General features: G+C 37.9%; 1 protein-coding gene across 4 annotated transcripts in view; it reads left to right on the top strand.

Moving 5' to 3' along the window:
• Positions 1-24,966, top strand: part of CFAP61 (cilia and flagella associated protein 61) — a 278,265-nt gene that overhangs the window by 188,630 nt on the left and 64,669 nt on the right. For 3 of the 4 annotated variants that reach the window (XM_054695984.1, XM_037493943.2, XM_054695990.1), the window contains exons 22-23: positions 16,795-17,087; positions 24,157-24,484. In XM_054695984.1, coding sequence (XP_054551959.1) covers positions 16,795-17,087; positions 24,157-24,484 — 621 coding nt within the window. The remainder of the gene's footprint in view (positions 1-16,794; positions 17,088-24,156; positions 24,485-24,966) is intronic. The other variant, XM_054695993.1, reaches the window with a different exon arrangement.

Here is a 24,966-nt window from a genome sequence, read left to right as displayed (position 1 = left end):
ATGAGATAAATAAGATATTATGTGTCCAACGCAGGCCAGTGTCTCATACATAGTAAGAGTTCAATAATCCAGGCTGTTATCAGCATTACTATTGCTACATGTGATGGAGTACTCACTGCACACTGAAAGCTCTCCAGTGTGTAAATAAGTCTCAGCCCTTGCAGTCCTGGTAAGAGTGAAGCCCAGGACACTGTCAACACAAAAGAACAACAATCCAGGTATTCTGGGCGCCAGCAGATGGTAGTGAGGTGCTATGGCCTTCCTAGAAGCTGTGAAGTTTGGAGAAGGCCTTATAAGAAAGGAGGATTTGAGCTAAGCCTGAAAAAAGGGCAGGCAAGCAAATGGAGAGAGAAGTTGGGGGAGTTTGAACTACATCCAAAAGCTGATGGCCCAGCAATTTAGAATGGCAGACAGTGCAGAGGGCAGCAGAGGGAGATGAAGGTACAGGAGCAAGGGGGTGACCTCTGCGTTTGGCCAACTCCAGGTTCAATTGGTTGCTTTTTAGTGGGTGCCCAGTGCACAGCACACAGGACAGGAAGGGACACCTCTCTAGTAGAGAAAGCGCTCTAGTAAGAATGGGTCAGGGGAGGTCAGAATAGCCCATTGGAAGTGGAGTGGCTGTGCCTCCAGTGGAGGAATGGAAACAGTCACTTTTGCTCTGTTTGGAGGTTCTGTTGGCACAGCACTGTTGCTTATTTCCTAACCAGTTGTGGGATGATTCTATTTCTATTTGAAACTAGAAAGCAGAAGTCTGGCACATCGTAAATGCATTCCTGTATACATTACCATCTCTCCTTCTGTCGGTCCTGCCCCCACAAGGGGGCACATTAGTAACACCAGGAAGAATGTGGACATTTTTGAAGACAGCTTTTGCTCCCTCCGTGATTGCTCCCCCACTTCTGAACAGTGTGGATATTGGCAAGACGGAGCTGAGGACAGGGCCCCTCTTAAAGAGAAGAGAAGTTGGGGGTTTGAACTGCATTGCAAGAGAAAATATTTCCTGTGTCTTATTGGTTGTAACTTAGTCGAAGGTCCATCCAAGAATCACACCCCTAATCTTGGGAAATGCCAGGCCCAGCTTTGCTGAAGCTCCCCAGCTAGGACGTGAGGGAAGGGGCTTGTCTATTGAGGACAGTGGAGAGCTTTTAGAAGGACAGGTGGATGTTGGGATGCTGGGATGGTCACCAGGACATCAGCTCTCCTCTGAATTTCTGTCCATTGAAACTATCCCTGCTTTGCAGGGATAGCTGTTCTGTCATACTTCCTCTGCCTCCAAAGGAAAAGCAGTTGTTCTGTGGTAGAATTAGTCCAGTCTAAAGGAAATGGTTTTCTAGGCACAAGAGTTGGATGGGCTTCTATATGTAAATTATCTTCAACTATTAGAACTGCTCCAGTATCCTAGAGAATAACTGACATCACTGGCTCAAATGCTGCTTTCAACTGCAAACAAAACCCGGAACGTTCAGCCAGGGGGGTTTAGAGAGAACCCAGCAACCTAATACATTATAGCAGTTTATGGCATTAATTGAAACTAATTGAAATTCATCTGCTATTACCTCTGTACTTTCCATGAAAATGAAAAGTAGGATGAAAGTAAAGTAAAAAAATTAATAAATAAAACTGCCTTAATGGCCTGAAATGGATCAATTATTTTCATCTTCAGCTAAATACAGTTTACTGCCTTATTAAAAGCATGTTTGTAGGAAAAGTATAACATTAAAATTCCAGTGCATGAATCATTGAACACAGCCTTTGTTATGTTATATCTAATATATTCTTCCCTTTTTTATTTGGCAGAACAAAATGGGACAGGTCAGGCTTGGGTCATAGAAATTTTATGATTTGACTTATAAAAAAGAAAAAGAACATTCCTTGGTTTATTCATGGACATAATATATTTTATGTGTTTATTTCATAATTTATTAACATTCTATGATATCTATTTAAAATTCATTATCTAGTTACTAGGTAATTATACAGACTAAATGACAATTATGGTATTTTTTTTTTAGTGACATGTGACATATTCATCTGCAAATAAGTAGTGGTAAAGCACTGGTTCTGAAATTAGACTTGGCAGGTCTGTGTCCTGCTGAACCATTTTCATGCTGTGTTATCTGGACTTTGTTATTTAACCTCTCAGTGTCCAGTTTTCTGGAAAGCATGATAAAACTTATCTCATTGACTTAATTTGAGGATAAATGAAGTCATACATAATCAGTCTATGTCTCTTTTGAAGTGGAAAAAAGATATATCATTATACATTAAATATAGTGGAAAATGTAAATATACATAGAAACAATTAAAATGCATGAATTATAAAATGTAGTGTTTAATTCTTGTTTTCTCTGATCATAAATATTAATATCATAAATATTAAGGTATGAATTAAAATACATTAATGTGCATAAATCACATATTTATTTTTTGTACTCTTGAGATGTGATTTCATGGCCAGATTACCGGATTAGGAAATGGTTTTTTCTTTTCTACTCAAGAAGAGAATGCTCCTCTTGGAGGATTCTTCATTGTAGAGGATTGAACGTGGTGATTGAATGGCATCAATGCATACTTTCTGGGTGGTTAAAATTAAAGTTCTCTGTTCAAAAGAATAAAATATTGTTTTGACATCTACTAAAAATAATGTTTAAAATAATTTTACTCAAGGTAAAATGTATGACTAAAAACATTAACACCATATTTTACTTTTTGAACTGAATAGGGAGCTCAACTTAACTTTTCCTTTCTCTGAAGCCATATTACCTTTAAATATTAGTGAGTTTTCCTCCACAGAAAAACTAGTTAAAATAATAAATGAGTTTAGTAAAGTATCAGGATACAAAATCAGCACCAAAAAAAAAAAAAATCAGTAGCCTTCCTATATGCAAAAAATCAGTCTAGAGAAGAAGAAATTAAGAAAACCATCCCATTTACAATTGAAACAAACAAACAAGCAAACAAACAAAAATTATTCCCAAAATTCCTTGGGAATAAATTTAACCAAGGAGGTGAGTGACCTAGTCAAAGAAAATTTTAAAACATTGTTAAAAGAAATAGAAGAAGACACAAAGAAATGGAAAGACATCCCCTCTCATTGGCCATTATTAAAATGGCCATACTATTGAGAGCAATTTACAGATTCAATGCAATCTCAGTAAAAATATCAATGACATTCTTCAAAGAAATAGAACAAATATTGATGAAATTCATATGGAGCCACAAAAAAAAAAAAAAAACTCAAATAGCCAAAGATTCCCTGACTAAGAAGGGGGAGAAAGGAGGTATCACACTCACAGACTTCAAACTATCCTACAAAGCCATAATAATTTAAACAGTATGATACAGGAACAAAATCAGATACACAGACCAATGGAATTGAATAAAAAACCCAGAAATAAAGCTACACATTTATAGACAACTAACCTTTGATAAAGGAGCAAAGAATATGCAATGGAACAAGGACAATTTGTTCAGTAAATGGTATTGGGAAAACTGGACCACCACATGCAAAAGAATGAAACTAGACTACTACCTCACACCATGCACAAAAATCAACTCAAAATAGATAAAAGAATTGAACATAAGACCTGAAACTATAAAATATATAGGAGAAAATATAGGTAAAACACTACAAGACATACATCTCAGTAACGTCTTTAAAGACTCATCCCCCAAAAGCAAAGAAAGTGAAGGAAAAGATAAACAGCTAGGATTACATCAAACTAAAAAACTTCGAACCAGTGAAAGAAACATTAACCAAAACAAAGAGACATCCTACTGATTGGGAGAAAATTTTTGCACTCCATACAACTAATATGGGGCTGATCACAAAGATCGACAAAGAACTCACATGACTCAACAAAAACAAAGTAAACAATCCAGTCAAAATATGGGCAGAAGAGCTAAAAAGACACTTCTCCAAAGAGGAACTGCAAATGGCCAACAAGTATATGAAAAAAAAATGTTCAACATCACTTATAATCAGAGAAATACAAATCAAAACCACATGATATACCACCTTACACCAGTGAGAATGGCACATATTGAAAAAAAAAGCTAGCAACAACAAATGTTGGTGAGGATGTGGAGATGAAGAAACTCTCCTTACTTCTGGTGGGAATGCAAACTGGTCCATCCACTATGGAAAGCTGTGTGGAGGTTTCTCAAACTACTAAAAATGGAGCTACCAAATGACTCAACAATTCCATGCTTAGGAATCTACCCAAAGAACACAAAACATTCATTCAAAAGGATACCTGCACCCCTGTGTTTATTGCAGCACTATTTACAATAGGTAAGATATGGAAACAAACCAAATGTCCAAAAATAGATGATTTGGTCAAGAAGATGTGGTATATATACACAATTGAATACTATTCAGCAGTCAAAAAAGATAAACTCATGCCACTTGCAGCAACATGTATAGAGCTAAAAGGGATTATGCTCAGTGAAATAAGCCAGAAGGAAAAAAGAAAAAATTTGGATGGTTTCACCTATAGGAGGAAAATGGGGTGACCAAATAAGGGATCAGGAAAAAAATAATAACAATAAATAAAAAATAAAAATTAACAAGCAACTATAAATTAGTGACATTCTGCAGGGGAGAGGTAGGGAGGGATAAAAACAGGGGAGAGAAGAATACAAGGGGCTATGCTGATGGTGCATGGGTGAATTGGTGGTGGGAATTTCACGGGGACTACACCTGAGAGGAGAAAGCAAACATTGTACAAAAATGAACAGTATTGTAAAATATATATAAATAAATAAATTATAAAAAATAAGCTTTCATGAAAAAAAAATATTAGTGAGTTTTCAAGCTCCTGAAACTATTTATTCCTCCAGGAGGGGCCAGGATGATGGCATCCTTTCCCAGTAAAGATAAATTGATTAAACCCCTGAATTTGGATGTATAATGATAGTTGACATTTTATTTATTTTTTTAATAATAAATTTTATTTTTATATTCCCCATACAATTGCAGCCCCCTTATTTTGACCCCAATCTCTCCCCTCCCTACCCCCCACCCATAAAGTGTCTCTGGTTCATAGTTGTTTGTTGATTTTTATTTTCACTTTCTTATAGTTATTCATTTTCCTGGTCCCTAATTTAAGTTTTCTAGATTCCTGCTATGAGTGAGACCATCCAGTATTTTTCTTTTTCTTTCTGGCTTATTTCACTGAGCATGATCCCTTCCAGCGCCATCCATGTTACTGCAAATTGCATGGGTTTATCTTTTTTGAATGCTGAGTAATATTCCATGGTGTATATGTACCACATCTTCTTGATCCAGTCATCTATTTTTGGGCATTTGGGTTATTTCCAAAGCTTACTTATTGTAAATAGTGCTGCTATAAACCTAGGGGTGCAGGTGCTCTTTGGAATGGATGTTTCTGTGTCCTTTGGGTAAATACCTAGGAGTGGAATTGCTGGATCATATGGGAGCTCTATGTTTAGTAGGACAAGAAATCTCCACACAGCTCTCCATAGTGGTTGGACCAGTTTGCACTCCCACCAACAGTGCAGATGAGTTCCTTTTTCTCCACAACCTCGCCAACATTTCTTGTTGCTAGTTTTTTTAATATGTGCCATTCTTACCGGTGTAAGATGGTATCTCATTGTAGTTTTGATTTGCATTTCCCTGATGACAAGTGATGTTGAACATTTTTTCATATGCCTGGTGGCCATTTGCATTTCCTCTTCAGAGAAGTTTCTTTTTAGCTCTTCTGCCCATTTTTTGACAGGATTATTTTCTTTGTTGTTGAGTCTCATCAGCTCTTTGCAGATTCTTGTGATCAGTCCTTTATCATTAGTGTTGCGTGCAAAAATGTTCTCCCAGTTGGTGGGGTTTCTCTTTGTTTTTGTTGTTTTCTCTTTTTCTGTGCAGAAGCTCTTTAATTTGATGTAGTCCCAGCTGTTTATCTTTGCCTTCACTATCACTGCTTTGGGTGATGTGTCTGTAAAGATGTCTTTGATGTGCATATCACGTAGTGTTTCGCCTATATTTCCTTCTATGTATTTTATGGTTTCAGGTCTTATGTCTAGTTCTTTAATCCATTTTGAGTTGATTTTTGTGTATGGTGTGAGGTAGTGGTCAAGCTTCATTCTTTTGCATGTAGCGACCCAGTTTTCCCAGAACCATTTATTGAACAAACTTTCTTTGCTCCAATGCATAGTCTTTACTCCTTTGTCAAAGACGAGTTGAACATAAATCTGTGGGTTTATTTCTGGATTTTCTATTCGATTCCATTGGTCTGTGTGTCTGTTTTTGTTCCAACACCATGCATTTTTGATGATTATGGCTTTGTAGTATAATTTGAAGTCTGGGCGTGTGATGTCTCCATTCCCTTCTTTTTTTTTTTTTCAGGAGAGCTTTGCTATTTGGGGTTTTTGGTGATTCCATATGACTTTCATCAATAATTGTTCTATTTCTTTGAAGAATGACATTGAAATTTTTATTGGAATAGCATTGAATCTGTATGTTGCTTTTGGTTGGATGGCCATTTTAATAATGTTTATTCTTCCAATCCATGAGCAGGGGATGTCTTTCCATTTCTTTGTGTCTTCTTCTATTCCTTTTAACAGTGTTTTATAGTTTTCTTTGTATAGGTCCTTTACCTCTTTTGTTAGATATATTCCCAAGAATTTGATTTTTTTTTTGTTTTGATAATAAAAGGAATGGTTTTTTTATTTCTTCTTCAGATTTATTGTTTGTGTATAGAAAGGCTATTGACTTTTGCATGTTGATTTTGTATCCTGACACTTTACGGAACTGATTGATGAGTTGAATTAGTTTTTCTGTGGAGTTTTTGGGGTTCTCTATGTATATTGTCATATCATCTGCAAATAGTGATAGTTTGACTTCTTCTTTTCCTATTTGGATTCCTTGTATGTCCTTCTCTTGTCTTATTGCTCTAGCTAGGACTTCCAGCCAGTATTATATTGAAAAGCAGTGGTGAGAGTGGACATCCTTGTCTTGTTCCAGATCTTAATGGAAATGCTTTCAGCTTTTCACCATTGAGAATGATACTGGCTGTTGGCTTGTCATATATGGCCTTTATGATGTTGAGGTATGTTCCTTGTATCCCAAGAATTTCAAGGGCTTTCATCATGAATGGGTGTTGGACTTTGTTGATAGCTTTCTCAGCATCTATTGATATTATCATATGTTTTTTATATTTCTTTTTGTTGATGTGTTGGATAACGTTGATTGATTTTCGGATGTTGAACCATCCTTGTGTCCCTGGCATGAATCCTAATTGGTCGTGGTGAATTATCTTATGGATACATTGTTGGATTCTGATAGCTAAAATTTTATTGAGGATTTTTGTATCAGTGTTCATTAGGGAGATTGGCCTGTAGTTTTCCTTTTTTGTGTTGTCCTTGTTCAGTTTTGGTATTGTAATGTTGGCTTCATAGAACGTGTTTCGTATTGTCCCTTCCTTCTCAATTTTTTGGAAGAGTTTGTGAAGGATAGGCACTAATTCGTCTCTGAATGTTTGGTCGAATTCATTTGTAAATCCATCAGGTCCTGGGCTTTTGTTTTTGGGGAGGTTTTTGATTACCATTTCAATTTCGCTGCTTATAATTGGTCTGTTTAGGTGTTCTATTTCTTCTTTATCTAGCTTTGGGTGATTGTAGAGTTGTAGGAATTTTTCCATCTCCTCTAGATTGTTGAACTTGTTTCCATATAACTGTTCATAGTAGTTACTGATTATTCTTTTGATTTCTGCTGTGTCCGTTGTGATTTCTCCTCTTTCATTTATGATCCTGTTTATTTGTGCTTTCTCCTTTTTTCCTTTGTGAGCCTGGCTAGGGGTTTGTCTATTTTATTGATTTTTTCAAAGAACCAGCTCTTGGTTTCATTGATCTTTTGGATTTTTTTTTTAGTTTCAATTTCATTTATTTCTGCTTTGGTTTTTATTACTTCTTTTCTTCTACTGGTTTTGGGGTTTTTTGTTGTTCTTTTTCTAGATCTTTGAGCTTTGAGATTAGGTTGTTTCATTGAGTTTTTTCTTGTTTTTTGATGTGAGCCTCTATTGCTATATATTTTCCTCTTATTACTGCTTTTGCTGCATCCCATACATTTAGGAAATTGGTGTCCTCCTTGTCATTCAATTCAAAGAATTTTTTAATTTCTTCTTTGATCTCCTCATTAGTCCAGTGGTCTTCCAGTAGTGTGGTTTTCAATCTCCATGAGGCAGGAGAGTTCCTTGCCTTCTTTTTATCGTTTATTTCTAGTTTGATGCCTTCATGGTCAGAAAAGATGGTTGGTATGATTTCAGTCTTGGTGTATATGTTGATGTTTGTCTTGTGTCCCAGCATGTGATTGATCCTGGAGAATGATCTGTGTGCACTTGAGAAAAATGTGTACTCCGTTTTTTGGGGGTTTAGTGTTCTATAGATGTCTGTTAAGCCCAAGTGCTCTAGGTACTTATTTAGAGCTTTAGTGTCTTTACTTATTTTTTGTATCATTGATTTATCCATTGTTGATAGTGGTGTGTTGAAGTCTCCCACTACGTATGTGTTTTCTCTGATGTCTGTTTTCAGAGATGAAAATAGTTGTGTGATATATTTTGGTGCTCCTTCGTTTGGTGAATATATGTTAATGAGTGTTATTTCTTCTTGAAGTATTGTCCCCTTGATCATAATGTAGTGACCGTTGGGTCTCTTTTTATCTCTTTGAGTTTGAAATCTGTTTTATCTGATATAAGTATAGCTGTTTCTGCTTTCTTTTTTGGTCCATTTGCTTGTAGGATTGTTTTCCATCCTTTAACTTTGAGTCTATTTTTATCTTTTGTAGCTAATTGTGTTTCCTGGAGACAGCAAAAGGTTGGATTTTGTTTCTTAATCCAGCCTGCGACTCTGTGTCTTTTTATTGAAGAGTTTAGTCCATTTACATTTAGAGTTAATATTGATATGTTAGCATCTGTATTTGCCATTGTGTTTGTCTTTCCTTTGATTTTATTTATTTTTTTTCTTTTAATAACTTTTTTTTTTTTTTGGTCTTCTTTCGTTGTTATTTGTCCCTCTGAGGTTCTGACTTTAAGACTCCTTGTAGTATTTTTTGGATGGGGGTTTAGTCTTAATGAAATTCCAGAGTTTCTGTTTGTCTGGGAAGATCCTTATTCTTTCTTCATAGAGGAAGAAGAGCTTTGCAGGATAGAGTATTCTTGGTTGGCATCTGTTCTCTTGGAGTCTGTTGACTATGTCCCTCCACTCTCTCCTTGCCCATAGTGTTTCTTCGGAGAAGTCTGATATCAACCTGATTTGTTTTCCTTTGAATGTTATCTGTTTCTTCCCTCTTGTCAGCTTCATTATTTTTTCCTTGTCCTGGATTCTTGGGAGCTTTACTATTATGTGTCTTGCTGTATTTTTCCTTTCATCGTGGAAGTTTGGTGTTCTTCTTGCTTCTGGTATATCAATTTTCAGCTCCTTCTTCACGTTTGGGAAGTTCTCTTCAATTATCTCCTGGAATATTTTCTCTGTTCCTACATCTCTCTCCTCTCCTTCTGGTATTCCTGTAACTCTTATATTTTCTTTCCTCATGGAGTCAGATAGTTCCCGAAGACTTTCTTCGGTCTTTTTCCTTTGTACTTTTCTTTCCTTTTCTGATTTGGTTCTTTTTATTTCTGTGTCTTCAAGAGTACTTATTCATTCTTCCATTTCATCTATTCTGCTTTCATTGCTTTTCCCAGAGTTCGTTAGTGCCTCCATTAATTCTTTGATCTCCTGCATTTCTTTTACTTCCCTCTTTAGGGACTCAATTTCATTCCTCTGGTCATTAATTATTTTTCCCTTATCATTGTTTTCCTTTATGACTTCTGTCAGTTTTTGAATCACGGCAATTTTAAATTCTCTTTCTGGAAGGCTCAGAAGTTCTTCCAAGTTACTGTCGTTGCAATCTGGGGGGTGGTTTTCTTTTTGTGGTATGCTTTTTCCTGAGATATTGCTAGGTTGCGTGTGGTTCTTCTACTCCCTACTGTCTGTTTTCTAATTTGCCATATGCATTGGGACACTGTGTTGCTGGGACTGGCTGGCATCTTAGGTGAACTTCTCCACTTCCCTCTGGCTCCTCCAGGAGCCATCTGTTGGTTTCAAGCAGTCTTTACTGAAGAAAGGTCCCTGTTCTAAGATGGCGATGCGGGACACACTCCCTGCGCACCCGGTCTCAGGCACACTCTTCTGTGCGCCCGGTCTGCCCCGGCTGTGGGTGCCTACTCCCCCTCTGGGCTCGGACTGCTGGTCAGAAGGGGCCTGGCGTGGGAGAACTTCCCAGCTCACCACTGGCTCCTCTGGGAGCCTTCTGTTGGTTTCAAGCAGTCTTTATTGAAGAAAGGTCCCTGTTCTATGGAGTGTTGGTGATTTTTTTTCTGGTCGCTAGGTGGCACCAGAGATCTCTCCTAGTGTCTTTGGGGAGCTGTTTTTTTTTCCCCCCCATGGGACAGAGAACACAGTGGGAGTGGTGGGGAAAGCCTCAACGGCTTTGGGGTGCTGTGTCTGCCTTGTGCCCCACCATCGCGGGCAACCCACGCCCCGAATTTCGTGCCCCAGGTCTCAGTTCCAGAGCCCTCAGGTCCAGGACCTGGGTCATAGCCCAGTTCAGTGTCTGCAGAAATGGTGCCTTTTGCACCCCGCTCCCGTGTCCAGACGCCTGGTTTCTGATTACTCAGTGAGGGATATTCACCTCAGTGAGGGCCCCCGTGCATCTCCCCTCAAGCCTAGGTTGCAGGCATGGGGACCTGGGCAGCCGCGATCTGCGTTTGCTTTTCAAGCGTGCTGCTTTTCCACACAAGCTTACCGGCTGGCCTGGGGCTGTTTTTAGATCTCTGGGAGTCTTTGTTTTTCTCTAATGGCCGATAGTTGACATTTTAAAGTATGATTGCCTTGTTTGGGTAGTCACATTAAAGTTTTCTAGTGTATTCTTTTACACCTGAAAAAAAGTGTGCATCAGAAGCAAAAATGTATGCCAACATTTGAAATGGCAAGGCTTTGTGCTTTCTCACTCTGAGTTGAGCAGTTGATGGGAGGTAATGATTGAATCATCACTTTCCCTCTCTCCCCCTGAAGTCTTTATTTCCTCTTGGAAGCACTCTTGCATGTTTTGTCTCAAAAATTGCTGCCCTATCAGCAGTGAGAGAGTGACCAAAGTCTCCTTCATGCCTACTTTCATTTGAGGAACTCTCATAAGTCGTCTTTGGAGCAGTGCCCTGTTTGGACTCTGCTTCCCATTCAGATCTGTGATCTTAGTAATGCATAATTTATTCCCTGAAAGGAGCAACAAAGATTGATCTTCCATGAAAACTACTATGGTTGTAGTCCACTATCCTTTATTGAAAATTTGTACAGACCTTTCTAATCATCAGTTATCACTCACCATTTCAAATAGGGCAGTCTACCATTTTGCCTCTGAAACCTATCAGATCAAGTTTAAAAAATTCAGTTTATCCATTTAATAAACTGAGCTGCAAAGAAGACAATGACCAGATCGTTCAGCTTAAAATTAATAACCTAGGGGAAATCCCCAGTTTCACCACCTATTTCTCCTATATATGCACAGAAACATGCAAAGAATTTATGTGATATCCCAATATGTGAGGGAAGCTCCTGTAATTTGTTAATCCTTTTTAAATATTTGCCAAGACTCCATGAGTTATAAAACATCTAAGTGGTAGGTATATTTTGATTAAATCAATCCTAACTAACTGAACTTGTCTGACATTAACAGCAGACATTAGATGAACCTAAATGTCATGGGAAACACATAAGCTGGGGCTCCCTCATTCTCTCTGTAAATCATCACAGTGTTCTGTGCCAGTGGAATCCCACCACATGCACTATGACAGGGACACGACAGTTAGACCTAACGTCTCCCCAAGGCAAAGCTCTTGTCACTCTTCTTTGTGGTTCAGTTATCCAACCCCCCTCCCACCCCCACCCCGCTTCACTTCCACCACTTTCTTTTGCCTATTTTTCAATTCTGTCTCCTAGGTCTTTCAGGGATTGAGGGAAATCTATTTTCCTGAATCTCTCTCTGTTCTTTCTGCCCCATTCTTTCTCTCTCCATTTCTTTCCTTCCCATATTCAACCAAAATTTCACCTAACCATCACAACATGGCAGTTATTACCTGCTAACCTCCGTAAAAAATCATTTCATTTTCCTGGATTTAATATGATAGGAATGTTATTTTATACTGTTGTATTATAGGCCTAGAGAATTTTTATTACATCTAGGATTATGTAGGGTTTTGTGAACTAGACTGGAAACCTAATAACCAGATTTAACAGTGTTAAGAGGAAATGTTTTTATCTGCACAGCTCAGATATACAACCTATCCTATGGTTGCCAATTTAATAGTGAATATCTAGTAGAAATACGTGGTAGATAAATCTGGCCACAGTCAGGTGGTTCTGTGATAAATATTTAGAGGCGATAACAACAAATGCTGGTGACGATGTGAAGAACCCTCTTACACTGCTGGTGGGAATGTAAACTCATCTAGTCACTAAGGAAAGCTGTGTGGTGGTTCCTCAGAACACTAAAAATGGTTCTACCATATGACCTAGCAATTCCACTCCTAGGAATTGACCCAAAAAAACACAAACACTTATTCGAAAGGAAACCTGCACTCCTATATTTATTGCAGCACTATTTATAATAGTCAAGATATGGAAACAACCCAAATGCCCCAGGCATATGAATGGATCAAAAAGTTGTGGTATATTTCACGCAATGGGATGTGATTGCTGATTACTCAGCAGTCAAAAAAGACAAACTCATGCTATTGGTGGCAACATGGATGGAGCTAGAAAGGATTATGCTCAGTGAAATAAGTCAGAAGGAAAAAAATATCAGATGGTTTCACTTTCATGTGGAATATAGAGAAGCCGAATAAAGGGTCAAGAAAAAGACAAAACTAGCAAGCTGACCATAGATCTGAGGCATACGGCAAAGGAGAGGGATGGAGGGGAGTCAAAACAGGGGAGAGAAAAACACAAGGAAATATGGTGATTGTTCAGGAATGATATGGTGGTGGGAGAACTATGTGGGCTACACCAAGAGCCAATTACCGTACAAAATTGAACAATGATGTAAGGAAAAAAAAAAGAGTAACAAGAAAAAATAAAAATAAAAAAATATTTAGAGGGGCACAGATTATGGCCCAATTACCTTAGGATCTTCAACCTTATACACCTCAACATTCATCCTTGTACCCAGTCAGGAAATATTTTGTTATACCCATTGTAGGCCAACTGCTATGCTAAGCTCCAGGGATAACATGATAGACAGGGTGAACTTGAAGTTGCCTCACAGACAAGCCTCAGTGTGTAGGCTGTGGTGAATACAGGGAAGAGATTGCAGCAGGTTACTGGCACCTCACCTGGCTAGAGCCTGGACCAGGTACTGGTACCCAGACATGACTACAGGCTATGGTGAGATCTTGTCTGTGGAACTTCAAGAGCACTATACCCTCTCCCACCCATGCTAGTGAAATTAACTCTGATAAGTAGAAGTAACCATATTTTTACACCTAGGTTGATTTGTCCTGAAATAAATAAAACTAGTTTTTTTCTCGTGGAGCCACAAAAATATGTAACTATTCTATGAATTACCTCCATGCTTATATTTCTTTTCTTAGTTTAGAGGAAAATTATTTATGGGCACCTGAGTAAAGCCATTGTTAATAGCTCTGAATGTTACTGCTGTTGATGATGATGATAAGCGATTGTGTATTAAAGAGCCTAGCTTTGTGCTTGGTATATAGGAGTCATGGGATGAACATGAAATGAATCTAAAAATTCTTTGCAAAGTGAGAAATGATGTAGGAAGAACTTATAACTACTTAAAGATAATAGAAAGACCTTCATTATCATTTAAAAGACAAGAGGTCAAACTGGCAAAGACTGATAAGCTGGCTTTGTTACATCAGGTCTTGTTACATATTTAAATGGATGTGATTTGACCTTGGCATGTTTTTACTTATGTAGTGAAAATTTTCATTATAATGAGATTCTACTACTTTTGACGGGTAATGAGAGAAACATAACAAATCAGATAAAACATGTTCAGATGAAAGGTGTTAGATGTAATACAGGTATTTATTTAACATATGCCCAGTGGGGCTATGATGGTTTGGACTGCTGTTCAGCAAACATCCACACCCCTCCTGTTCCCATAGTGGTCAGAGTGTGCTTCCCACTCCCTTGACCACGGATACGGCCATGTGACTGGCTTTGATCAAAAGAATGTTAGTGGATGTATCCTGCCTTGCCTGCTGCTCCCCTCAGCGGTGTATTTCTGCCGTCTGCCTGTTCTGCTCCCTGCTCTGCCTCTGGTGAATTCTCTCACCCTCCCACACCTCTGGCCTGTACCCCAGCTTTGGTATAAAAATAAATAAATCTTAAAAAAAAAATGTTAGAGGATGTAATGCAAGGAGAGGCATGAGCAGGGCTTGAGCAATTGTATTTCCCCTGTGTGCCTGTGTTTCTCCATAAGACTATGACTCAGGTTGTCAATCCAAGGTGGATAAAAGACACAGTGCAGACCCGACCCCAACCACAACTTGAAGCCAGATCAGCTGATGTCAGCTGGCTCACAGATATGCCAATGGACCTCCCACAGTCTTGTTTGACATTGAGTTTTGGGGGTAGTTTGTTATACAGCATAATCATGATAATGTCTATTACAATAGTCTCTTATTGGGGACTGGAGGGTGGGTGTTTGAAATTAAACTGAAAGGAGGAACTAGAAGTCAGATTATCTGTAAATAAACATCTAATCTAAATTTTAGAGATTTCATAGAATGTATTACCTTTTGAATTGAAAAGCCTCATCCAGGGGGCCCTCCCTGGTGGTACAAGTGGTTAAGACATAGCATTTGAAGCTATGCACAGCTACTGCAGCACGAGTTCCATCCCTGGCCAGGGAGCTGACTCATGTGGCACAGCAGACCCCTCCTGTCACGCCCTCTGCTCCACTCAGCAGTGTATTTCAGTATATCTGCCTCTTCTGTTCCCCGCTCTGTCTCTGGTAAATCCTCTCACACACCCTGTCACATACCTCTGGCCTGTACCCCAGTTCTTGTATGCATAAATAAATAAATCTTAAAAAAAAAAGCAAAGAAAAGAAAAGCTTCATCCTCTGCAGCTGCCTACAATCTGGGGGCAAACCTCGCTAGAGGATGCAGCTTTCCAAATCCCAGCTTCCGAGAGCCTATAAAGAAAAAGCCTATCTCACAATATAGTTACAAAAAGCTAACATGAGAAAGACTGGAAAAATACTAAACTGTGAATTGCATGAGACCTAAACACTTAGATATGTTTTACTTAAAATGAATATTGTTTTGACATGCATGTTTTAAAAGGGCAGAAGACCTCAAACCTTTGACAGCCTTAGGTTCAAGTTTTGGCTTTCCTGGCAGGCTAACTCATTGTTGTGCCAGACAGCCAGGATTCATGTTTCGCGGCAGGTGGGAGCCTCAATAATTTAAGTGAAATGTTGGCTCTTTCAGCCAAGGAAAAAGCAGCTCACCCAGGAATGTTGCATTAGAGCATCTGAATAGAGAGAATCATAACCACAAAATTTGAGCGTCCTAGTGAGGGCAGGAAGGAAGGAGCCTAGCCCCGGCTTTCCATATTCTCTTTTAGCATTCCATATTTGAGCAACAGGAAGTATGGGAGAAATTTCTAGATGCTGTACTCTCAGAGAAGCATTCAGAAAGTTATTTTAGTTCCTTTGTTTTAAGCAAATAAGACAATAGAATTTTGAATTGAAACATATTTTTTGCATAATTTATTGATCCAAATTGAAAAAATATTCTAGCCATTAGTTTGCCTTATAAAATTCATTTTTATACTATTTCAGAAGCAGGAGAAATAAGAGAGAAAGATTCAATAAATTTACCATTTGTGGTAAAATTTTTTACATCTTGCCTGAAAAGTGAGACTTTAACAGTTTCTTTTTGTGTGTGAAAAGATAAAATTTTCAATTCGGTGTCAAAATAACATGTAAATAGCATATAGTACTTTTCATTCATTTAATAATATCATAAATCTTAAGACTGATGAAATTAATAAAAGAACATATATAATTACTATGTCAGATGTCTAAGAAATTTAAATAGTATAGGCTGCTACTATCACAATGCTCTCAGATAAGGGAGAGCTGTCAAGATTATTTTGTGATTTTATTTTTACTTACCAAAAGAATATTCTTCAGTCTTATTTGTTAGGGACTTTTTCTTAATCCTAAAAGTCATCATTTGAATCTTTATTAAATTATCTGTTGATAATTTTTACTTCTCAAAAGGGAAAAATTTCCTTGAAATCAACTCAGTTCAGATATTAAATATTAAAAAATCCATACCATCATGTACCTGAATATTTTTTACCATTGTTCTTTCATCACTTATGAAGACCTTGTATATATTGAAAACTTTAGTAATTTTTTTCTCTTAATAAGTGTAGTAAATAGGGAACAAAGACAAGATAAAGACTTTATTCTAGACAGTTTCATTTAGCATAATTTCAACTTTCAAATTATAGGAACATGAATGTCCTACTTCTGTGTGAGAAGTACTTGACTACTTTGTGGGATGTTTTGTGCCAATTCTTTACTAAATTATCTTGGTGGTGTTGCTAGGTAACACCACTGGCTTCCTGCAGCTGAAAAATAAAAAAAATAAAAAAAAAAAAACCTGAGAGGTTTGTAGGGAGCAATTCGGTATTATTAGCATTTGACTAATAATGTTTTCTTCTTTTTAACTATATATCTTAGCATTTCCCCTTCTTTTCTAGGGAATGTCATTGTCTATGGTAATACAATCGACACTTATACCACGGTGGAGATGCTTTTACACCTGGGCGTGAGAGGTTCATACATCCACATGGTGCGGACCCCAGCCACCTCCGCCATCACCTGCATCAACAACTATGCAGTGGAAAACGCAGTGGAGGGGGCACTCAGAGCAGTGGGGGTTACCATCTACCATGATGCTGTCCTGGCTCGGTGGAATGAGGGCCTGGACCCAGACCCCATCCACTGTGCTAGCTTCACTACACCCACCAAGCCTTTCAGACTTTCCTGCTCCGTAAGTAGGTCCCAGTGAACTTCATAACCTGGGGATAGCTGCCATTTGGGACTTGGAGTCTGAAAGATGGTGGGCAGTGACTTTATAGTCAGGATTTGCGTTTTTTTCTAACCGTTCAGATTATTTATTGCTGAGTAACAAGCCCCAACCTCCAAGTTTAGTGGTATAAAGCAACAAGAATTATTTGATATCATTATTGTTCCAGTCCTGGAGTTTAACAAGGCTTAACTTGGCAATTCTTAACTGAGGTTTGTAATGTGGTTAATATCAGACTGAGTGGGGATGGAATCAAGACAGGTCACCCATAGAGCACCCTATTGATGCTGGATCAACTTTAGTTGAGATTTTGGCCAGAGCACTTATAAATGGCTCCTTTGCTGACCCCTTTGGGCTTGCTCTCAGTATGGTGGCTTGGTTCTGGGAGAAAATGGAGATGATTGATAAATAGATAGATAGATAGATAGATAGATAGATAGATAGATAGATAGATAGATAGATAGAAAAATAGATAGAATCAAGAATTTCTATTACCTCATGACCTAGCCTGACAAGCCAAGTGGCTTTACTTCTCCCATATTCTGTTCACTGGCGGCAAATCACTAAGGCCAGCCCATATTCAAGGGAGGAGTGTTAGATTCTACCTCTCTTTGGAAGCAGTGTCTAAGATTTGAACAATACTAACACTGACGACTTGCCGTGTCCCAGGAGCCATACCGGATGCTTGTACTGCATTCTGAACCCTCTTGTAAAGGGAAGCGTCCCTATTTTGTAGATGAGAACACTGATACTATGTCACCAATATACTGGTATGCCAAACCAACACAGCAAGGCCTTTATGTCTATGCTGCCATTAATGTCTAAGATTCTGGAAAGAGCAATAATGAGTCTTTCCTGTGGAATAGATTAAAATATCTATTCCACAGAGGGTCTTTTGTGAGGTGTGTATAATAGCTGACAGTTGTGGTTGAGATTGGCAGTGAGGGAGCAAGAGAAGGGGCCAGTCAATCTAGTGAACAAGCTGGAGACCCCACACAAATGGGAGACAGAAGTCAGTGTGGGTATTGGAGCTGTGTAGGTCAAGGGTATAGGTTAGCAGTTGTGATAAAGAATGACTGCAGTATCTAGTGGGCAAACCAGGTAGGAGGAGTAGGAGGTGGTCAGACTAAGTCAGGGCTTGTCACCCAAATGTCCCTAAGGGTAGTGATGATAACCCTCATTCCCTCACAGTGTAGATAAGGGCTCAACTCAAAGCAAACTACTAACTCACACAAAAAAGATTCCTCTGGAATTTCTCATTTTGTCCTGATAATTCACAGAAATTTTGCATTCTGCTATTTAGTACATACACGTATTCATTTATTACACAAATATTTATTGACACCTACTAGATCTCAGTTCTGACCTATGTGACAGGGATATAACAATGATAAAACAACAGAAAAAGTTTATTTTATTTTTATATAAAAGTGCATTGTTTACACAGGTCTTTCACAACAACCACTTAAGATAGGAAAAATCAAGATGTTTTTGCTTAAATGTTTCCCTCAAAATGATGATCCTGGAAGAACCTGGAACATCCTAAGAACCTCTAGTGTTAATCATAATAATTTGTTTAGGAACCAGAGGTAGAAAAAAACCTCTCCAAATAGCCAACAGTATACATATGCTCTAGTGCTTACTTTTCCTTATTCAGATAAAGATAGAAATCAGACAGACATCTTGCAAATATCCTCAACTGCCCTGGTCCAACACATCCTCCAGCTAAAATTTCATCCTAAAGCAGTCTCGGTGATACATAAGCCTGTCCCTTACTTCTCCTACACTGCCGTGCACCACACAGAATGACCTCTGTGGATGATGTTTCCCAGATCCAGATGCTTTCTGATTTCCATCTGTGTTTAGCTAACAGGAGGTGCTGGCAGATTAGAAATGGTAAGAGGGGAAATACCAGGATATGTATTTTTCCTTCTGTCTGCTTTGGACATCATCTCTATCGGGGCATTAGGGAAATTTTGGTGAAATGAATATTTTATTAAATTTGACAGCACTGTGTATTGAATTCTGCTCTCCACAATGATATATTGAAAATTCTAGTCCCTAACACCTGTGAATGTGACCTTATTTAGAATTAAGGTCATTGCAGAGGTAATCAAGTAAAATATTGGGTTAGGATGGACCCCAAATCCAATGACTCATGCCCTTACGTGGATTTGATGACACAGAGGAGATACTGGAGGAAGAAGGCTATTTGATGATGGAAACAGAGATTAAAGCAATGGCAGCAACAAGTAACAGAATGGTAAGGATTTCCAGCAGCCACCAAAAACAAAGAAGAGACCAGGAAGAATTTTTCTTTAAATTCTTAGGAGAGAACATAATCCTGATACCCTGATTTCATATAGATAGTCTCCAGAACCATGAGAGAATAAATGCTGGTCATGTGCTTTGTTATAATAGGCCCGGAAAATAAAAATAGATGGTGTCATAAGTACAAGCCTGCTAAAACTAGAATTTTTATAACTGGAATTATACATTATATTCTATTTTATATTTCACATCTTTCGGGCCTCCCCTGGTGGCGCAGGCAGTTGAGTGCAGCGCTGTGAAGCTGCCCACAGCCTCAGCAGTGCTGGTTCGATCCTGGCCAGCCGGCGAGGGTCCCATGTGGCAAAGCAGACCTCTCCCGTCCTGCCCGCTGCTCCCCTCAGCAGTGTATTTCGTCAGTCTGCCTGTTCTGTTCCCCGCTCTGTCTCTGGTGAATCCTCTCACCCTCCCGCACATCTGGCCTGTACCCCGGTTCTTGTATAAATCAGTTAAAAAAATAAAAATAAAAAACATATTTCACATCTTTCACTATAGTACTGAGATTCATCTCATTTCATTTATCAATAGTTCATTCCTTTAAATTGCTGAATACTATTCCTTTGTATGGATAAATCACATTTTATTTATTCACTCACTGCCTATGCACATTTTTAATATACATCTTGGTGTGGACATACATTTTCTTTATACCAAAAGGTAGATATATAGCTATATACCTAAAGAATGGCTAGGTCATGTGGTAGTCGAATATTTACTTTTTAATAAGCTACCAGACTGCTTTCCAAAGTAGCTGTATCATTTCACATTTGTACCAGCAATATATGAGAGTTTTATCTTTTTAATTTTATTGATATACCATTAGTTGATGTAGTTGTTAGTATTTTGTAATATAGGAGCTCCCCTCATCACCAGGTGCAGTCACCATAGTGCACCCGTCACCCACAGTCCACCACCATAGTCCACTGTGCTCTATGAGAATTTTAGTTGCTCCATATTCTGGTCAGCACTTGGTACTCTCAGGATTTCAAATTTTAGCCATTCAAGTGGGTATAGCATGTTGATTGTATTTTTAATTTACAGTTCCCAATGATTATGAATGTTGGACATCTTTTCACATGCTTATCAACCACTGGTATATCTCTCTTTTTGTAGTATCAGAGCTATTATAAGTAGGTTTTTAAAACTTGTTTTACAACTGATCATTGCAAATGTATAAACTGCAATTGATTTTGTATATATAGACAGTGTAAACTAAGAATTTTCTAGTTCACTTATTAATTCTACTAGTTACTTTCCAGATATGTACATATATCATCTGCAAATAGGAACAGCTTTACTTCTTTCCAATATTTGGGCTTTTTATTTATTTATTTGCTTTTTCTGCTAGTTATGACCTCCAATGCAATGTTAAGTAAAAGTGGGAAAAGTGAACATCCTTGCCTTTTCTATATCTGGAAAGGTTTTCACCATTAAACATTAGGTGAGCTGTGGGGGTTTCTATGATGACTTTTATCTGACTAAGGAAGTAATATTTCATTCCTAGTTTGTTTAAAAGATATATCATGAATAGCTGTTGAATTTTGTAAAATGAATCTCCCATATCTATTAAAAAGATCATATTCTTTTCTCCCTACTTCTGTTAATAGGGTGAATTTCAAAATGTTCAACCAATCCTACATTTCTGGAATAAACCCTAGTCAGTCATGATATATTACTCACTTACATATTTTTGAATTTGATTTGCTAATACATTTCAAGAAATTTTGAAACCATGTTGTAACTGTACTCATTATGGATATTAATCTATAAATTTCTGATATGTTAATGTCTTTGTAGCTAAAAGTTTGTGTAATATTGGTATTATTTGTTCCTTGAATTTAGATAGAATTGATCAGGAAACCATCTGGATCTTGAGTTCAAATTGTGGAAATATTTTGAATAATAAATTCAATTTCTTTACTAGATAAAAGTATTCAGATTTTCTGCTTCTTATGTCAATTTTGGTAAACTATATTTTCAATTTTTCTTTTAAACAGATAGATTTATTTATTTTTTTAAGATTTATTTATTTATTTTTATACAAGAACTGGGGTACAGCTCAGAAGTGTGGGAGGGTGAGAGAATTCACCAAAGCCAGAGCAGGATGCAGAAACAGGCAGACGGAACAAAGACACTGCTGAGGGGAGCAGTGGACGAGGCAGGAGAGGTCTGCTGCGCCTATTTTCAATTTTTCAATAAATGTGTTCATTTATTTTTTGTCATTAAGTTCAGAAATTCTTACCTATTTGTCTAATGTCTGTAGTAGTAATAACTCCTCTTTCATTTCTGATACTGATGAATTATATTCTCTTTTTTTCTCTCTCATTTTCTGTCTAGCTAGATGGTTGTCAATTTTATTGATTTTTTTTTCAAAAAAAGCACCTTTTGAGTTTGTTATTTTTCTGTTATTTGTCAGTTTTCTCTTTCATTGATTTCTGCTCTTAATTTCTTCTTTCTGCTCACCTTGAATTCACTTTGTCCTTTTTTAATTCCTTAAGGAAGAACTTAGGTCATTGATTTATATATGCATTTAAAGCTCTACATTTTCTTCACTTTTTAGCTGTATACCATAAATTTTAATATATTGAACTTTCAATATCACTCAGTTCAAAATGTTTTCTACTTTCCCTTGTGATTTCTTCTTTGACACTTGGATTATCTAGATGTGTGTTATTCCTAGTTATCATGTTTTTATTGATTTCTAACTTAATGTCTTTGTGGTCAGACACACATTCTTTTTTTTTTTTTTTTTTTTTTTAAAGATTTATTTATTTATTGATTGATACATACATACATACATGCACTGGGTACAGTCAGAAGCGCGGGAGGGTGAGAGAATTCACCAGAGCCAGAGCGGGGAGCAGAGCAGGCAGAAGGACCGAAGTACACTGCTGAGGGCAGCAGCGGGCGGCAGGAGAGGTCTGCGCGCCATGTGGGACCCTCCTCAGGTGGCCGGGGAGCAGCCGGGGATCGAACCGGTGCTCTAGAGGCTGCGGGCAGCTTCGCAACCCAGCGCTCAACCGCTGCGCCACCGGGGAGGCCCAGACACACATTCTTTAATATTTCAATCCTTTAAGAGTTATTGAGACTTGCTTCATATCCAACCATATGAATGTGGTTTATATGTGAATATATAAATGTACATAGTTTGCACTTGATGGGTACAGTGTTCTATAAACAACAATTGGTTCAGGGTGATTGATAATGATGTTTAAATCTTCTGTGTCTTTGCTGATATATATTTTTTGTCTAGTTCCATCCATTGCCAAGAGAGAGATTATATTCTCTTCTATTGTGGAATTTTCTATTTATCCCTATAATTATGTTGATTTTTGGTTTATTGTTTTTGAGACTCTATTATTAATAGCTGAGCATTTATAATTTTATATCTGCCTCATGAATTATCTCTTATCATTATGAAATGTCTCTATCTGATAATGTCCCTTATATTAAAATCCACTTTATATGGTATCCTGTTTGGAAAAAAAAAATTGATTTATCATTGGTTCACACTATCAAATTGTCCTCCTCTGCCCACTGCTCTCATTCCCTTTCTCCTTTTCCTCTGGTAATCAGCATACTTTTCCCAAAGTCCTCGTTATTTCTGTTGTTTTTTGTTATTTCATTTACTTTGTTTATTGACATTTCCACATTTCTGAAACCATCCAGTAAATAAATGTCTTTAATTCAGACTTACTTCACTTAGCATAGTTACCTCAAGATCCATTCATGTTGTTGCAAAAGGCAAGATTTCATCTTTATTTAAATAGCAGAGTAGGATACCATTGAGTGTATATATCACAACTTCCATATTTGATACCCTTTTTATGTTTACTGTTTGCATGATATATTTCCATCCATTTTCTTTCTGCTGATTGATGTGTTTTTATTTAAAATGTATTTCTTAAAGGTAGCATAAACTAGCTTATAAAATGATTCAACTTAGTTAGTTCAACAACTGAAGACTTAGAAACAACTAACAACAACAAATCTGGACTCCTTTAATGGCTTAAACATCAATATGGAAGATGTTCAGAGGAACATGTACAAGCATTGAAATTTGGACAGAGACTAGAGGGGCATACAGATCACTTTCAAGTCTTATGCAAAGGGGGTGTAGCCCCTCTACGGCACAGTGCTTGGCAAATTGTAGGTACCCCATAAATACTTCCTGAATGGTTGTCCGCCCACCATGTCAGGAAGCAACAGGATAGGTGCCCCAGGCTAATGGGGCTCTCATCCTCTCTGAGGCTTCCTGTAGGGACAGGCTTTCTGGGATTAAAAGGCTAGGAATGGGGTAATCTGAAAGCTCAAAAGTGGATGAAGTGAGACCAAGAAGGAACCTAGGGACACCTAAATGTTAGAAACAGGAGAATGATAATGGAAGGAGACTAAGAAAGAGCTCTTCAAAATGTAGGAGAATGAGGGGAAAGTCGACGAATGTAAACTTTCTCTATATTTACTCTTGTGGTAGATATTCCATCACTTGACTTCTTTCTCTTTACTAGTTGTTCGGATTAAGAGACAATCCCTACCTCGGTCCCTACCTTCCTCCTTCCCTCCCCCTCTTCCTATACGCCATTAAAACTGGCTTTTAGTACATTTTTGGTGTGCCCCAAATAATAAAATGCCCTAGCAATCATTCACACTCTTGTGAAGGTAAAACGGAAACAGCCGAGTAATGATGTGATTGTTCACTTTGTAGATATTCTTCAGCTTCTGTGAGAAGAATGTGGACTATGAAACTTTTAAAGCACTCAATGATGCATGTCTTGTCTATGATGGCCGCCTGGTGATTGATACTAATTTCCACACCAATGACATAGCCATCAGAGCTGCGGGCACCCTCACGAAATTCTCTAATCGTTATTACTCGAATGACTGGACTCACAGCAACTTCAGTTCCAAAGAGATTGGCTTCCAGCTAGCAGCAGCTATGCTTAACCTCTTTGATCCAACCCTTGAGCCTGTAATGGAACCACCCTCTGATCTCGATCGATTAATCCCCATGTACAAGGGAGCCAAGATTCAAGGTGTGTAGTGGGCCACCTTCTTCCCTCTGCTGAAGCCACAAAGTGGCTCTTGAGTAAGCACTAGATCAGTCCTCCATGAAGTACTTCCAGAGAAGTACTGGAAATTTTTGAAGCATTTATTAATTATAATTTTTGAACCTGGCACTCTTCTTCTTATGGTCCTTTGAATTTTGGGCATTTATTATAGACTACATAGTAAATGTGGTTCCCATTTTACAAATAAGGAAACAGACTAGGGGATGTTCAGTAGCTTGCTCAGAGATCACTTCCAACTGGTGAGTGGCATGATGCCCTGACATCTTACCCAAACTTTCATTCTCACTGTAAATTCAATAATAAGGAGACCCTTCCAAGCACCCCAGGCCTTAGACTGCTATCCTGTTACTTGTATGGAGGAGACAAACCATTTGCAGTGGCAGAATGGCCCACTTTATTTCCTCAAGCCTTATTCACACCTATGGAACTTTCCCACACCTATTATT

The sequence above is a fragment of the Talpa occidentalis genome, unplaced genomic scaffold, assembly GCF_014898055.3.
Source record: "Talpa occidentalis isolate TD23 unplaced genomic scaffold, MPIMG_talOcc4v2.1 talOcc4.10, whole genome shotgun sequence".
Classification (NCBI taxonomy): domain Eukaryota; kingdom Metazoa; phylum Chordata; class Mammalia; order Eulipotyphla; family Talpidae; genus Talpa; species Talpa occidentalis.
This window is presented reverse-complemented; position numbering and strand designations above follow the sequence as displayed.